Source organism: Emys orbicularis, chromosome 5 (genome assembly GCF_028017835.1).
Source record: "Emys orbicularis isolate rEmyOrb1 chromosome 5, rEmyOrb1.hap1, whole genome shotgun sequence".
Classification (NCBI taxonomy): domain Eukaryota; kingdom Metazoa; phylum Chordata; order Testudines; family Emydidae; genus Emys; species Emys orbicularis.
In genome coordinates this window covers 118,646,999-118,664,303 of record NC_088687.1, presented here as the reverse complement: position 1 = coordinate 118,664,303, position 17,305 = coordinate 118,646,999, and the positions used below count along the sequence as shown (strand labels likewise).

Sequence of the window (17,305 nt, the reverse complement as noted above, 5' to 3'; positions counted from 1 at the left end):
CTCAGTTTGCACGTGCTCAATAGAGATTTGTTAGTTTGGCAGCAAAATTCTCTAAATATTCCATATGTACTGAGCATGCTCTAGTCCCATGATGCAGGGACTGAGCAGGACTTTCATGCAATTGCTGCTCCTCTTCTGCCACAGTCCCCTAGGGCACTGGATACAGCAGCTGAAATTAGAGACTCTCTTTTGTAGACTCAATATTCCCCTTGCTGGTGCCCTGGTTCTCTGACGCTTGTCTTCAGCCTGAGCTTTCCAAAATGTTAATTTCTATAAAGATAATTGCCAGCATAAGGATATCAAGACTTTGGAGACAGTGACATTACAATTTTCAATCAAAACTTAAATTCAATGGAAGTCTTTCTACTGACTTCAGCAGGGCTTGGATTAGGCTCTACAGAAGTACAATAGAAAGATGGATGCAAAATGCAACAACATTAACAGCAGCACACAGATTCCTAGACATTTTACTCACTAGTAGAGCTGTGTGAATAATGCATTTTTTTATTTACTGGCAATTCCATAAAAATTTTTGATTTTCAAGTCTAACCAAAACCATTTTCCCCAAAAATTTTTAGCTAATCGAAAAGTATATATATATATATATATATACACACACACACACACACACATATATGGGTAGGACAAAATGTTGTGTTGCAATTTCAATTTTTTTTTAAATTAAACTGAAAGCAATATCAAAACAAAGTCATTTTGAACAGAAAAATTGAAATGCTTCATTTCAAAAATGTCAAAATGTTTTTCCCCCTTGCCCTCCAACACAAACAAGTTGACAAAAACCAATTAAAAACTGCAAAATATTTTTGTGTTCCTGAATCTGCATTTTTCACAAAAAATAGTTTTCGATGAAAAATTTCACCCAGCTCTACTCATTAGGTCATATTGTGCAAGGTACGGAGAATTAATTTGCTTACAATTTCATAGATGTTATTCTGAAACTAATTTTCATCCTGTTGAAGTAACAGCTGGTCTTCACTTCACATTTAAAGATGCAGCACTCCACAAGTGACTACAGCATCATTTCCATCATTTCTGTTAACTTTCATTTATTTAGTCCTTTCTTACTGCATTATACTAAAACAGTGCGTGTGTTGGGGGGCAGGGGAGTGATCTATTTTCAACAGCCAATGTATAAATGAAAAATATTTGAAATAAATGCACTCTTATGGAAAGTATTATTAGAAAATATATTCCATCACTCAACAGAATAACTGTCTGCTAGTCAGTGCAGGAGGACCAATCTACTGCAATATTGGTATGCAGATTGCAAACACATACATCAGGGAGAAAACTACTAGTCTTCTAAAAATTCCCAGGAGTATGGAATAATTAGAGGATGGTTATCTTTACTGTGTGTGAGAGGAAATCACGGGTCAAAACATCAAGACTCACTGCTTATTAAAGGACTTGTAGGCATTAGCAGATGCTCTGGCACCGGCAAGAGAGAAATCAGTATTAGAGAGTTGTACCTTCTGACTGACACTATGAGCAGTGCTATCATAACACTTGATCATATTTCAAATACAGGGCTCAGTCCCCACGCAGCCAAATCATCTATTCTAATTTTTTAGGCTTAAAGAATGCAACACTGGGACCAGAATTTGAGCACGTTACACAGGATTGGTCAGTCATGAACTATTCCTAAACTGTTTGGAACTAAGTCTTGCAGCACATTCAATTTTTAAAATATATTTTTTTTAATCAGAGCTTTTATTTGCAAATGTGGAGATTCACTGCTGCAATGTCATGTATTATTTAATTAATTAATGAACTCCATACAGGTAACAGGCAAATACAGACAGTTTTGTAAACATGCTAGAGTCTTACTAATTTAAAAAAAACCCTCAAATTAATAATCATGTTCACTTCTAATCTTTGGGAATACTTATATTTATGAACAGAACATGTGAGACTAAGCAAAGCACCATGGGTAACTGATTAATATTTGTGGCTATCTGAAACAAAGCCAGCAATCAAAGAGCTGATTGCAGAGAAGCTGTGCTAGTCTTCCCACTGGTGGTTTTACTCCTGCAACCTTCCAAACCAGGTTTTATAAAATCCTGTGTACAATTCCAGTGCTGTAAAAACAAATTTAATATAGAGAGAAATGCACATGGTTCTTTTTTTAAAATCCTACAACAACACGCACTAACCCACAGGCTGGGCCCCGCACTGTTGCCAGGTCATGCACCGGTGGTTGCTTTAGTTTTTGTACTGGGTGGCTTTTGAGTTCCAGCTCAGCAACTCACAGCTTGTAATTAGGTAGAAATGCTTAGCTGTATGACAAGAAAACTGCTTAAGAAAAACTGCATCCTCTGCCTTATGTGCCACTGGGAGAGGTATATCACATTCATCGCTGCTAGATAAATAAAATAGGCAGCTCCTAAGAGTGTGCCTCAAAAGGGAACTGTGCTCTGTTAATAATTGTTAGCCCTCATCCAACTCTCTTACATCTGGAAAGGGTAGAGTTGGGCACCAATTAATAGGACCTGTTAATAGCAGCAAGATCACCCATAATGCAATGTTGACACAGCTATACAAAGTTGGGCCCTCTGTTCAGAAAAGTGCCTAAGTACCTGCTTAAATCCATTCCTAGTCAAGTAAGCCCTGAAGTGTAGGCTGAAAGTTGATGATGGGTTTAAGATCAGGCGGTCACAAAAATCAGCTTAAAGCCACCTTAGTCCCCACTCATCACCCCCAGGCTGTGAGTTCTGTGATTTGTTTCTTAGAGGCACAGCACAAGATCTCACCCTATATTTTCTACTGGTATCTTATTTCTAAGCCTAGTATAAAATGCTTTTTTAAATTCTTCAAGATCACCCAAGGCTATTCTTTGACTCATTCTACTAACTATTCTAAGTGACATAGGATTTAAATGTCTTGCTGATAGCTGGCGATTTATGTGCACTGTAATGCTAAGGCCCTGCTTCAGGAAGGTAATCCTACTGAAGTCAATGGGACTATTATTCATGTGCTTAAAGTCAGGTACATGTGTAAGCAATTTGCTGAATTAGGGCCTTGGTTTAACTATATCACTCTTTACAATTTTAAATATGGGTAGAGACAGGCTATGATGGTTCTTTGTGTAGCACTCAGAACCTCTCTATATATTAGTGTAATTGTAACTTATTCTGATATAAGATCAGGATAGAATGCCAGGGTTATATTTTCATGCACATGGTTTCTTTAAGGTTTGAAATTGTGCTGAAGAGATCAAAGGGATATTGCTCTGGGGAACAGAGTGTGGTCTCAGAAGAGATTGGTGCTCATGAAAGATGCTCCAGCACTGGGTTTTACGCAACCCTGCTTGTAAGTGTTTGTTGGATTCGGACAAAAAACTTTAATAAAATGCTCCAATTTAAAACAGCACTCTGATCTGAAAGTGTAACATTCATATGTAATTAGTATGCATCCATGTGGACAGACCTCTGTGCAGAGCCCCATTGACTTAAATGAGGCTTCAGGAAGGGTCAGGAATCCATCCATGCAGGTTACACTGCAGGATTGGAACTTAACACCTTTTACTCCTATATTATAAAGTAATAACAGAACAATTCCCTCACAGAGAAGTATCTTTGACTACTGTCATAAGTATTTCAATTACAGGATTTGTACACACACACACACACACACACACTCTTATTTAAAGGACTCACAGCACTAGAAATGGATGGATTGCTCTTCATGTTATCATACTAATATTTAACCGTCTTTCAGCCATCATATTTCAGCAAGATCATGTTCTCCTTAGACTCTACCTGCAGGCTGTGGCTACCTGGGAACAATTCTTTATAGCTTTCTTTACTAAATTTAGAGTGTAGCATTAGTTACCAGGCAGCCTTTGAGTCTGAATCAAGTACAAAGTCTTAGGAAGGAGCGGTTTTAAAAGCAGTTTAAACAATGAGGCTTTGAGAAGCAATGAAGCTTAGTTTTTGGGACAGGTTATTGTGCCTTCAACAATACAGAAAATTATAAAGTAGCCGGCTGTACAACATATTTCAGTGCATCTGAAGCAGCACTTAAAAGTATAAGAAATGGCAACCAGCAAAATACAAAAGGTTCATATGTAAAAGGTTTTAAAAACAATTATCTTCTACTTCTAATATCATGTCATTCTTTGGGGACTAGTAAAGAAGATTAAGTCTAGAAAGGGAACTATTAACTTTCTCTTGGTATTTTGATATAAAATATATGCCTAAGTAAAAGCCATTTAAGATCCCATTTGATGCAGAATATTTTTCATCTGTCACAAAGGCTTAGTCTACACTAGAATGTTTTTGCTGGTATAGCTATACTGGCAAATCACCCTAGGGGAGATGCAGCTTATACCAGAAAAAGAGTTCATGTGCCAGTATAGTTTATGCCAGTCACCTGAATGAACTACGTCATACTGGCAAAGAGACTCTTTTCCAGTATAAAGTGCATCTACACTAGGGCTTTTTACCAGTATAAGAAAGTCATAAAGAATCACATTCCTACCCAACATTATTATACTGGCAGAAGTTTCTAGTGCAGGCCTGGCCAAAGACTGCTGCCAGTTCCTCAAATACTGGATGGAGCATTACTGTTCTTTTAAAAAAAAAAAAAAAAAAAAAAAAAAAGGAAGAAAAACAAACTAACAAAAATTTTATTTGCTCCTATTGTTTCCGTGACAGCTGCAAAGCACAACATGGCCACAGCAAAATTAGTGTGTTGACATTGAAAAATCAAATTGAAACCCAGGTCTGATCCCGTTCTTGCCTACTCTAGTTTTGTGCTGGTGTAATTCCATTTCCCAAAATGGTTTTACTCTTCATTTACGCAGGTGTCAATCAAAGAAGAATAGACCACCCCTGTTGCAAGTGAAAACATGCATACACGGTTCTTATTTGAATTCCCTGGAGTCTATCCCATCTATGCATGGGGTATGCACATGTAACTCAGATTTTAACTGTGAATGGGAAAGACTCACATAAATTTCATGTACACTGCTGAAAGAAGAGATTCTCCAGTACATCCAAAGCATGAAGAACATGCAGGTTTCCTTATAGTGTAAAGGTTCATTAGAGATTTAAAAAAAAAGAGATGGATAAACACAAAACTGAACAGCTAAGGAATAATGAACTGCCAAGTCTATTTAATAAAATTTTAACTCCATACTGGTGTTCTGGTGACACTGTGGAAGAAAATTTCAGCTAATTTTATTGAGCTCACCAAAGCCTCTATATGGAGCTTTAGATGAGCACTGCATGCACTTTGTGTGTGTCATTCCTTACTAGAAAAGGATGAAAAAAAACCCTTCTCAATTAAAAATCCTCACCAACTTCTTATACTCTTCTCTCATCTGTGCTGTGCCCCGGTGATTCCGATTCAGCACAGCAAGACAGAGTGGGAAAGTCTGTGACAGCAAAGCAAGGTTGATGTAACTAGAAATTTAGTTCTGAGGCAGACATTTTTGATATTGTATGGAACATCTTCAGGACAAACACAGACACAAATGAGAAATAAAATACTGTATCATTAGACAGAAGTGATCTGTTACAAGATTTACGACCTCTATGCACGGTGACATCAGCTAATTGTTGTCCCTCCCAAACATGTGCTGGTGTACTGAACTAGGACCACCACCAACAAAAGGCTTCTACCTCTTGCGCTGCATGTGTAAATCTATTTGCAACAGACAGTAAAGGGGGACATGATATGCTTAGTGAGTGGGTTACGCTTAGGCCCCTAAATTATCCTTTCTGGTTTAGTTATGTTATAACCTTTTTTACAATTTTTAAATACTACCATAAACTTACTTGATTTTCCAACTTAATATAATTACATAGTATACACACAAAAATTACATTAAAAGAATATTATTAAAAGGTGCTAAGTCAAAACACTCAAGGATTAGGAAATTGCAGAATTAAGGTTACCTGTGTAATTTTAATTATGACTCTTGCATATGGCTCTTGCATTATAGTACAGTCTTTAATTACACAATCACACACTATTTTTTCCACAGGACCCCTGCCTCATCCAGCAGATAGGATGGATGGTGCTCACTTAATGAGCAACTATTTAATATTTTGTTTTCTCCTCATTGTTCAGTGTGCAGCCCCAAACCTTACTTACTATGCAGCCTCTGCTCTGAAGAGAGAATTATCATAATTAATTTCCTCTTGGGCTTTCCTATGGCACTTGGCACTAGAGTGCCTGAGTTACTATTGCCAAGCATGCTCAGGAGGATGGACTCTAACGCTAAATCAAAAATGTTTCTCCTGAGCGTGTGCGATCTGCTATTTTTAAAAAAGGCTTATAACTTGGCCAAATTTGGGTGGATATTTTCAGGGATGGCACACAGCACATCCCTGACACAAAGGCTACCCACCTGCCAAATTTCAAGCCCTTGCTTCCAAGTATGGGGTCAAGAGCTACTCGGGGGGCAAAACAATGTATTTTTCCCTAACCTTGTTTTCTGAAATGGCTGGAATTTTTTGCAAAAACATTGCTTGAAGCAGACACCTGGCATGTGAAATTTCAGGGCAAATGATTAAAGTTTGCCAACCTTATAAGTAACTAAAAACAGGGCCATATAATGGGAACTGTCAGGCAACCTTAGTTATAGACAGCTCTAGCATCCTTCCCTATAAATATGTACACAGAGTATGTGTGTATATTTCTTTTCTCTCTCTCTCTCTCTCTCTCACACACACACACAAGCACACGAAAGAGAAATGTATAGGTAGAGACACAATTCACACATATCATGCATACCCAACAATGGGAAAGGTCTGTTCATAGGGCTAACTCTAAGGTCAATGGGACAAAATTAAGAAAGGGAAAACATTTGAGAAATCCTTCTGACAACGGGATGTACCAATATTAGATTATGGAAAAGTCCCCCAAGAGAAGCGTTGTAAGCTTGGAGTTTTAAAAATAGACTTGATGAAACACTACCAAATATTCTGCCTGGAACAGTCCTGACAGGAAAATGAACTGGATGATCTAATGACAGAATCATAGAAACTAGAGGATAAAAAGATCTGACAAGCAGTGCTTTAAGAAGTGACAGATTTGAAATATTCTTTCCGATACAAAATATCCTTATCCTCAAAAGAACATATTAAAAGTTGCACATGCTAAAAAAAGCCAAGAATGCTCAAAATTAAATAATGTTGGAGCCAGTGGCAATATTATATCTCCCATTTTACTCAAGATAACACAATTACATTCTTGTGGGCCAGCGTAAGTTGACATTTGCAGTTGCTATGGCTTCCTGAAGAAATAATGGCTTCAGGTTACAGAAGGCTGAAGCATGATGGCGGTCTAATTAGCACACTACGACATAGCAAACAGGATGATACAGACAAGCAGATCACCTGTGTATAAGTTTTTTTAAAGTAATTATGTTCTGTGCCCAATTCTGGTCTCAAAACAGTTTTACACTCATGTATCTCCACTGGCTTCCATGGAGATATAGTAGACTTTATTATTTGTATTTGTGTAAAGGAGGTCATAATCAGAGCCTTGAAGTTCAAACTAGTGTTTATCCAAAATTAAGGGGGAAAAGGGGATTTGGAATAACTGGGGGACATTACTGCTCCTGCTGTGCCAGAGAACTAGCAGTGTGACTGTTTAACTTGATTTCCAGAGACCTATTAATCTTTCTTAAAATATTACACTCTAAGGAGGACACCATCTAAGGTTTCAATACTATCATTTAACTAGTTTCAGAGTCAAAGGCAGTAGAAACATGTCAGAATCCAAAAATATCTGTATTTAATCTCAACTATCTGCTATTGTGATGGCCTTTGCATTCATTCTAATACATTCCTTGCTAAAAAATTAGTTTGCGTACAACAGTGATGTCTGTATTCCAATATATGACATAGAAATAGCTAAGACTGCTTCTCCAAAATGTTGTGATAGTATCAGCAATACACCAGAAACATCAGTTCTTCATCCTATTCACCAAGGACAAAATAGTAGAAACAGCATTGTTACTATGCTGGTAGCCAAAGCACTGCAGAACCTTCAGAGAGACATGCTACACTTCCATATGTGCCATGTATATAATCTTTGCACCAGGACTCTCAAGGCAATGCACAAGGGAAAATACATACATGTCTGAAGTATGGCTAGTGATGAATCCACATGGCCCAACATGAATGTAGGAATGAAGCTGTGGGTATGATGCTACTTCCCTCACAAACAGTAACAGTCAGAAAAATCCTCGGTGCACAAGTATTCTGCGTGTTATTTTTATTTTGAGGTGAGGATTCAGTCCCTTTCTCTGCTGCATTAACTCTGAGACAGCATCTCAACCCACAGAACCCAGAGAATATAAAATGCAATGTAGCGAAAAGGTTTTACCAGTGAGAGTCTTTAACAGCTACGTATCAGAGGGGTAGCCGTGTTAGTCTGAATCTGTAAAAAGCAACAGAGGATCCTGTGGCACCTTTAAGACTAACAGAAGTATTGGGAGCATAAGCTTTCGTGGGTAAGAACCTCACTTCTTCAGATGCAAGACTTCTTGCATCTGAAGAAGTGAGGTTCTTACCCACGAAAGCTTATGCTCCCAATACTTCTGTTAGTCTTAAAGGTGCCACAAGACCCTCTGTTGCTTTTAACAGCTACATCAGTAATAAATATTGCACCTTCACAGTTCCAATGTCCACTGGCATTTCCACACTTAAAAGGATAGTGCCATACTCTGTCACAGAGGAGGTTGGCAATTAAGGCATTAATCAAGACTCCTATTCATTTCAATGGGTTTTGGATCAAGTTCGCATAGCACAGAGAGTTACTGGAATACCGAACGATCTGATTAGCAAATCCAAGCTCTTATTCTATTCACTCTTTGTGTAGGAGTCTTATTTTTCATTATAACAAGTATTCAGACAACCACTGACTTCATTAAAATTCCTGAAACTTTTACATATTTTAATATGAATGATTATTGATCTGAAAGTTCATGATGGATGTCTGTTATTCACTATCTGTTATTTCCTCATTTTAAAAGTTCCAATCATTCAGTCAGGGAACAGAAACAATGCCATCTGATGTAACTGACCAACCATGCAACATAAATGAAGAGCAGATAGAACAATCTATGAAGCTATAGTCTAAAGGTTATTTTTTTTCAAGCTGTCAGTCAATACTTATGAATAACAAATGCATTCAAAGAAATCAGGATCCGTTTGTTAAGAATTCATGAATAGAAAAAGGAGCTAAGTTTGTAACAAAATACTACTTTCAACTATCTCTGATAGAAACTAACAATCCAACATGCAACAATAAAAAGTGGTGTGTCAGTTTTTAAAACAATTATGAGAGTAAAGCAAGGATTAACTGAACAAAGGATTTAGTTTTCCATAATTTAGCACAATCGGCTACAAGGGATATGACCCTTGGTGAGGTTTGCAGGTTTCATCAAGATTCTATTAATTGGGGCTTTCTTTGTCTGTTTGTTTTTTGCAAACTCCTGCACATTTAAGTTCTCCACATTTTACAGTCAATGACACCATCAATTAGGATGTTATTAAATTAAGACATTGGCAGTGGCAGAATTTGCTTTGCAGTAACTGGGTAAAAGTATGACTAGTGATGAAGAAGTGGGTTTTTTCCCCACAAAAGCTTATGCCCAAATAAATCTGTTAGTCTTTAAGGTGCCACCGGACTCATCATTGTTTTTGTGGCTACAGACTAACAAGGCTACCCCTCTGATACTTAATAACAATAAGATCCATTCATAACTACCATGAAAGCTTGATCTTCTCCAAAACACAATGTACAGCCTGTTGGAAATATTGACCACATTTCAAATGATGTGTAAAATACTTCACAATCAAATTAAAGGGAAAAAAATAAAGAAAGGTGGCAACCATTTGATAGGCATCTTTCACATCTTAAATGAATAGAAGTCATAATGTGAACCTGTTGGGAAATGGATGTCTTTAAACTAGAGTGGGCTTACAAATATGTTGCACTTGCTTTCGAGAGGCAACTTGATCAAACAACAGTACTTTGAGCATACTGTTTAAAAGGCTTTATGCTGCAAGACATGTTGCTTTAGGAAAATGGATGTGGAGCGCCTTTGAAAAATACAAAAGACTCAAAAGGAACACACAGTAAGTAATAGGTTTGACATTTCATAACTTCTACAGAAAAGAATTCATAACACATAATGCATGCAGCAATTCCACAGTTACTCCTAGTTCCACAGCCTTTACACGTGACACTCCCATTGACTTCAACAGGAACAGCACACATGTAAAAGCTGGAGGAGAGTAAAATCAACCACTAAAGTCAATGGGAATCTTGACACAGACCTCAATAGGTATGTCTACACTACAATTGGGAGCGTGCCTCTCAGGCTGGATGGATAGACACATGCCAGGCCCACTTGAGCTAGTGCACTAAAAAGAGCAGTGTGGACATTGCAAAACAGCAACAGCTTGGGCTCCCAACCAGAGGCTGGACCCTCCCGACCCTCTGTGGGGAGTTTGACATCAGTTCTGAGAGAACACCCAAAATTTGTTGCCTAATCAATTTGGTCTTTAACTTAAGGGCAAACTGAATCATAGTATTATCCTTCGGAGGTATTTAAATGATAATTTAAGACCAGGATGAAGAAGGGGACAAAAGAGGAGTGTTGTCCATCAGGGCAACCACGTAAGAACAGTGATGTACGAGTCCTGCAGTGGACTGAAGCAGACATTTACAGGGCACTTGACATTTCGGTATCATAGGGACATGTTCCCCTCATTCCTCAAGTGATTGCTGCTATGGATCGGTCTGTTAGAGAGAGTTCTTAGTTCAGGTATCACTGTAACAGGATTGCTGTGTGCATTTCTACACACCGCTTTGAAAGCGAATCTCTGTATGAAAAGCATTGCCAGGTGCCGACCAGTATAAGCATCAGCTTCCTGTGTTCAGAGTAATGGTGACATCAAGTGGCCACTAGGATCATCTCAGCTATTCAAGGAGTTATCCTGGCTATAACAGGTCAGAGTGGATATTCTCATTCCAGCAGTCCACCAGAAGTAGCCAGGCCTTTTCTTCTACTAGTCTATGAGTATGGCTATATTACAAGCAACATTAAAATCACCCAGTAAGAAGATTTATATTAGAAACATTGTCACTCTATTCAAGGTCATATGGTATCCTCTTTGTCAGTTTTATTTATCTAAATGTTTAGAAGTCATTTAGAAAACAGTTATTGAAAAGCTCTAGGGACCTTTTTCATATCTTAAGAAATACAAACAATGTAAACAATACTAGGAAAATCCAGCAATTTCCCATCAGGAAAAGGGAGAAAAGGAACCCTTACTCCAGCCACTTGGGCTATTTAATCTGCTGTTGTCAGACAGGAGACCTCTTTCGTAACTATTTTCTTCACAATGACTCCTGCATATCCAAAATGACTGTCTACCTAAGGCCACACTCTTCCACCTCATTAATAACTGCTTTAAATGCAGGCCCTCCAAATCAGGACTGGGAGTCTTAAGTGGGGCTGCACGGGTCTTCTGCTGCTGCTCATGCTGTAACTGTTCTGAGGAGAATTATTTTTTATATTTAAATAATAAAAAGGAGCCTACACGAGGCTCTAGGTGCTCTAACATATAAATTAGTAGTGCAACAAAAACCCAGCAGCATTATAACAAACATTCAAACAGCAACTCAGCTAGGCAGCCTCCTACAAAAAACACTCTCACTCCTTCATCACCCTGGGAAGGATATCTATCCTCAGCCCTCTCTTAAAACCCTATCAAATAGGGCAGCATGGTGGGTAGATCACCAAAGTTGGGCTGCTTCCGATCAACACAGGGAACAAGTTCCCGAGTCCTCTCAGAGAATGCTATGGCAGCTGCCTCTTTTTTTATAGCAAGGGGGATCCAGTTCAAATACCTTTGTTGACTGCAATGGTGGCGGTATAAACAGACTCTAGTCTCCAGGGCAGCCATACCTGCTTCTCTCATGATAATTAAGTACATACACATCACACACACAAACTTTAAGAAGAAAAAAAAGGCTTTGAAGACATTACTTTCTAAAATGGTTCTATGTAACCCACAGTAGTGTGGTTTTCTACCTACAGAAGGAACAGTCACAATTCTCAATGTCACTCTTTAAATGCAATATACAGTAGGACAACATCCACCAAGTACTTACATTTCCAAATATTTCTGGCAGCCCCAAAACCTGAGCAGTGAAAACTCCAATACAGATGAAGATTGCTGTGACCTGCCCCAGAGAACCCCGGATCTCCTTAGGTGAGATTTCACTCAAATAGATGGGAAGGGCACTGAGAGAGACACCTATGAAAGAAGGGAACAGCAGAGAAATTACTGTAAGTACAACTGACTTTACATTGAACCAATAAATGAGCAAAAATTTATTTAGAAAAGTTTGAATATCAATCTCAGACACCAGCATGATGAGAATGGCATAAGAACCTATAAGAACAGAATTTATGCATGTGTGTCCATGCACATACATTAGTATCTAATCACCAAAGGGGCCAATAGTTTCAATTACATATCTGGAATGATGCATGCTGGTCAGGACTCCATTACTGCAATATGAAGAGGGCTGTTCATTCTATAGAAATTACCACTAGAGGTCCTGGGGCAGGGGTGCCTTACTCAACCAGACATCCAAAATAAGCAGGATGAGGAAGCTGTCCTTTTGGCTGCCCCCAAAAGAACTGGTAGGAAGGAAAGGGCTAAGTTATCCCCGGATGGGATACATGTGTGTGCTAAGAAGGAGTGGGTTAAAATAGCACTGACCTTCTTTTCAAGAAGGCAACTATAGGTGTGGGGAGCATGGAAGAGTAATAGCGGGATGCCTGTCTGGCCTGAGTTTTCCTTTCTCAATTCTCTAGGCATCAAGGGACCATCGTCTGCTCCCTGCCAAAGGACAGCAAGGGAGAGGATGCTGATATTGCACTGGTTTCACCCTCCTTTCAGATTGTGTTCATTGCAAAGAAGTGTGTTGTGAAGATGTGCATGCAGTGTAGCAAGAAAGTGAACCCTCAAACCTAGATTTTCCAGTGGAAACCCCATACACTGCTATGTCTGAACCTTCCCATTGCTCATCCATTGTTAATGGTATTAATGGGGTGAATGGTATTAGAGATTCTGATGTCTGAAAGACATCAACATCTGTAACATTCACTAGACTGATTCCAGCATCACCAGAACAACAACCACCAGCAGCATGGGAAGAGAAGGAAGGAGGAATGTGTAACGGTTCACAATGGAAGTCTCTTGTCTCTTCATCAATAGCCTGGACACAGGTAAATAAGAAAAATCCAACAACCTGATTTAGCAATATGTCAACTAGACAATATTAAATACAACATGTTTACACTATAGAATGCATCCTTGTTGTATCAGCAGAGAGAGATATGTTCCCCTTAAACATGCTTACAATACTGATGGACTTTTAAGAGCATGCATGAATTAGAGAGGAGAACACACCCCAAAATGTGGGGAAATAAAAAAGTCAGCTTAAAACCACCTTAGTCCAGCAGACTAACATTGGTATAAGGTACCAATTTGTATGTGAACAACACACATATCATCAAGACTACTGTAATTAGTTCTTACAAACAAGATAACCAGCTAAATTATTTTGATGGAAATGGTGGTTCCACATGGTATTTTAAGAGTTGAAAAACTTTACAAATGGATAGCCATGTTCGGTCTTATCTTATTCATATTGATATGCCATCTAGCAACACCAAAATGCAAAATAGTAAGCAGCTTTAATAGACAGCCCATGTTCTCCTACCCAAAGGGTTTCTGTTTTGCGAAGACAGACATTCTGTACAAAGGGGAATTTGCTGTCATGGTTAATATCCATTTATGTTTCTTCATTAAGGATCAGATTCTGCCATCCTTACTCATTCTGATTGTTCCCATTGAATTCAGTGGGATTATGCATAGAAATCACTCCTCAATGTAAGGATGGCGGAGGATGCCCAGTATAAACTGTAAGTGTATGTACAGCATAACGTAAAGCTTACCTGCATGAATACCCATCACAATGCGGCCCAATAAGAGCATTTCAAATGATTCTGCTAACTGACAGAGAGCCATCAACAACGCAGCCACAACTGCAAATACATTATTGATCAGCAATGTATGTTTTCTGAAAGGAAAATATATATGTGTTACATTTATTAAAATAGCTAAATTGTATATAAAATTGCAGATCATTAAAAACACAGTGCTTAACAAACACAGGTTCACACATGTTAAACATTACAGAAAGAGTTTACAAAAAACTGCAGTTAAAGATATCTGCTGTAGAATAAATACAACCACTGTCACAAAATAAAGGTCCAAATCTCAAAGGCATAAAGATTTGCTTTCTTATGCTTCCCAAGAGCAAGACAAGATATACTTAAGTTTAGCATGTTCTGGATAGCTGGACATATGTAACATCATAACTGTTTCAAATTGTAAAAAAAATAGTATATACTTCAAATTTCAATAGGTTGAAAAAGATGGTAGAACCTTGCATGGTATTTACAAAGTTTTCAACAGATCAGTGTTTGGAAAACATCAGTATGTACTGGTATGCAATATGGCCAAACTCAATTCTGGATTACAGAATGGAAATCTAGAAAAACTCCATGGATGTCACCAGATTTACATTGTTGTAACTGAAAGCAAAATTTGTCCCTAATTCAAGATATTACAGGTATATAAAAGGAAAGTGACCTCATGCACAGCTGGACAAAACATCTGGGTTTTTTAGTTCATTGGTAAAACCAACTTCTTTTCACAAAAAATGTGGAAATTCTCCATAATTTTAAATTTGTTACCCAATTCCATCTATTTTTCCAAATTCACTATCACTGGATGAAATAACTAAGTAGTAGTTAAAATGAAAGAAACTACTTTTCCACATTTCCAAAACCAAGTTCCTCTAGCACAACAAAAGCCATATATCTTTATCATTTAAATATAGTTTTATCCATATTATTCTTTGCTGCCATGCGCTCTCTTTCCATATCTTTTGAGCTGTGAATCAAAACACTTTGATCTCTCTCAGCCTATAGAGGTGGCAGCATGAAGAATTTCCTGGATCTTTTGACTCTTTGATTCACTTACTTCCCTGTGGTTACAAAGTCAGATTTTGCCACGCATGTGTAACAAGAATGTTAAAAATATGAAATCAATATCTCTACCGAGATTAATTCTGCAATGATTGTTCCCTGCTGAAGGATTAAATATAAAAGCCTTCCCAAAGCAGAGATCATCACTACTACCTGACTGGATGTCTCCATCACCTACTATCTCAAAGAAAAAAGGCTTCAAATGGCTTCTTTTCCTTGAAGACAGATACACAAGAAATGGATTGGCAGGGCTCGCCAACCCCTAGGATACTGATTAATTGAAAGGGTTTCAGGGTATGTCTACACTGCAAAGGAAAACCTATGGTGCCAAGTCACAGAGCCCAGGGCAAGTGACTCAGGCTCGCAGGGCTCAGGCTAGGGGACTAAAAATAGCAGTGCAGATGTTCTGGCTCAGGCTGGAGCCCAGTTTCTGAAACCCAGAGAGAGGCTTAGAGCCCAAATGCTGACACTGCTATTTTTAGCCCTGCAACCTAAGTCTCACAAGCCAAGTCCATTGAAGCCGGCTCTGAGACTCAAGAACCAGGGGTCACCCATTGAAATTAATAGGCAGCAGGTTTGAAATAAATAAAATGAAGTACTTCTTCATGTAATGCACAGTCAATCTGTGGAACTCATTGCCAGGGGATGTTGTGAAGGCCAAAACTATAACGGGGTTCAAAAAAGAACTAGATAAGTTCATGAAGGACAGGTCCATCAATGGCTATTAGTCAAGATGATTAGGGATGCAACCCCATGCTCCAAGTGTCCCTAGCCTCTGGTTGCCAGAAGCTGGGAGTGGACAACAGGGGATGGATTGCACCATGGTTGCCTGTTCTGTTCATTCCCTCTGAAGCACCTGGCATTGGCCACTGACCCAGTATAGTCATTTTTATGTTCTCAATTATATTAGCTTTTTTTGCAACAGTGGTACACTGTTGACTCACATCTAGCTTGTGATCCACTATAACCCCCAGATCCCTTTCTGCAGTACACCTTCTTAGGCATTCATTTCTCATTTTGTACGGGAGCAATTGATTGTTCCTTCCTAAGTGGAGTACTTTGCAGTTGTTCTTATTGAATTTCAACCTATTTACTTCAGACCATTTCTCCAGTTTGCCCAAGTCATTTTGAATTTTAATTCTATCCTTCAAAGCACTTACAATCCCTCCCAGCTTGGTCTTCTCCTCAAACTTTATAAGTGTACTTTCTAGGCCATTATCTAAATAATTTATGAAGCTATTGAAGAGAACCAGACCCAGGACCAATCCCCATGGGACCCCATTCGATATGCCGTTCCATCTTGATTCTGAATCATTCGTAACTACTGTCTGGGAACGGTTTTCCAACCAGTTATGCACCCCCCTTATGGCAGCTCCATCTAGGCTACCTTTTCCTAGTTTGCTTCTGAGGAGGTATCAAAAGCCTTTCTAAAGTCAAGATATATCACATCTACTGCTTCCCCCTATCCACATGGTTTGTCACCCTGTAAAAGAAAGCTAGTAGGTTGGTTTGACTGATTTGTTCTAGACAAATCCATGTTGATTGTTACTTATCACCTTACTATCTTCTAGGTGTTTGCAAATTGATTGCTTGATTATTTGCTACATTATCTTTCTGGGTACTGAAGTTAAGCTGACTGGTCTGGCTTGTCATTATTCCCCTTTTTATAGATATGCTGTATATTTGCCATCTTCCAGTCCTCTGGAATCTCTCCAGTCTTTCATGACTTTTTGAAGATAATCACTAATTGTTCAGATATCTCCTCAGTCAGCTCCTTGAGTATTCTAGGATGTATTTCATCAGGCCCTGCCGACTTGAAGACATCTAACTTGTCTAAGTAATTTTTAACTTGTTCTTTCCCTATGTTAGCCTAAAAACCTACCTCATTTTCACTGGCATTCACTATGTTAGACATCCGATTGCTACAAACCTTTTTGGTGAAAAATGAAACAAAAAAGGCATTTAGCACTTCCGCCATTTCCACATTTTCTGTTATTATCTTTCCCTCCTCATTGAGTAAGGGGTCTACCCTCTCCTTGGTCTTCCTCTTGCTTCTAATGTATTTGTAGAACGTTTTCTTGTTAGCCTTTATATCTTTAGCTAGTTTAATCTCATTTTGTGCCTTGGCCTAATTTTGTCCCTATATGCTTGTGTCGTTTTTTTTATATTCATCCTTCGTAATTTGAC

The 17,305-nt window shown here is 38.5% G+C and overlaps 1 protein-coding gene across 1 annotated transcript in view; it reads right to left on the bottom strand.

Annotated features, from left to right (window-relative positions):
• Positions 1-17,305, bottom strand: part of SLC2A9 (solute carrier family 2 member 9) — a 162,948-nt gene that overhangs the window by 117,573 nt on the left and 28,070 nt on the right. The window contains exons 4-5 of the mRNA XM_065404795.1: positions 14,021-14,145; positions 12,163-12,308 (exon numbers count right to left, since the gene is read on the bottom strand). Coding sequence (XP_065260867.1) covers positions 12,163-12,308; positions 14,021-14,145 — 271 coding nt within the window. The remainder of the gene's footprint in view (positions 1-12,162; positions 12,309-14,020; positions 14,146-17,305) is intronic.